This window comes from Plectropomus leopardus, unplaced genomic scaffold (genome assembly GCF_008729295.1).
Source record: "Plectropomus leopardus isolate mb unplaced genomic scaffold, YSFRI_Pleo_2.0 unplaced_scaffold94231, whole genome shotgun sequence".
Lineage (NCBI taxonomy): Eukaryota > Metazoa > Chordata > Actinopteri > Perciformes > Serranidae > Plectropomus > Plectropomus leopardus.
In genome coordinates this window covers 1-600 of record NW_024703930.1, presented here as the reverse complement: position 1 = coordinate 600, position 600 = coordinate 1, and the positions used below count along the sequence as shown (strand labels likewise).

At 37.2% G+C, this 600-nt stretch overlaps 1 protein-coding gene across 1 annotated transcript; it reads left to right on the top strand.

Annotated features, from left to right (window-relative positions):
* Positions 1-6: 6 nt before the first annotated feature.
* On the top strand, positions 7-562 carry LOC121940797 (olfactory receptor 10A5-like; the record flags this gene model as incomplete). Its single annotated transcript, XM_042483487.1, has 1 exon — positions 7-562. A coding segment is annotated over one exon (556 nt), but the record flags the coding sequence as incomplete, so codon positions are not given.
* Positions 563-600: the final 38 nt, after the last annotated feature.

Sequence of the window (600 nt, the reverse complement as noted above, 5' to 3'; positions counted from 1 at the left end):
CATCCTTTACATTATCACAGAAAGATGAACTCTAAAACTGTCTACGCATTGTCATTTTTTGCTTGGGTCTGTCCAGCCTGTAACCTTACAGTAACAATCAACATGACCGTGAGCATTCCTCTGTGTGGTAACAATATACAGAAGGTCTACTGTGCCAGCTGGAATATTGTAAAACTATCATGTGTTTCCAATGCTGTGAGCAATGTTGGTGCTACACTGGGGGCCACAATAACCGTCCTTCCCTTTGGTTTCATATTGTTCACTTATCTGAGAATTGTGATTGCTTGTTGGAAAAAGTCATCAGAGGTCATGGGGAAAGTACTGCAGAGCTGTCTTCCACATGTTATAACTTTTGCAATTTTTTCTATTACATCATTTAGTGATGTCACCCTAAACCGACAAAATCTTGATGAGATAAATCCATTTGTGGCTGTTATATTGTCACTTGAATTTATTATCATTCCTCCACTACTAAATCCTCTTGTGTACGGCCTGAAATTACCAGAAATTAGAAAACACATTTTTGAGATATTATTTGCAAAACCCAAAACTAATAAGAATTGTGGCAGAATATTACCACAGTCTACAATGATCATGTAA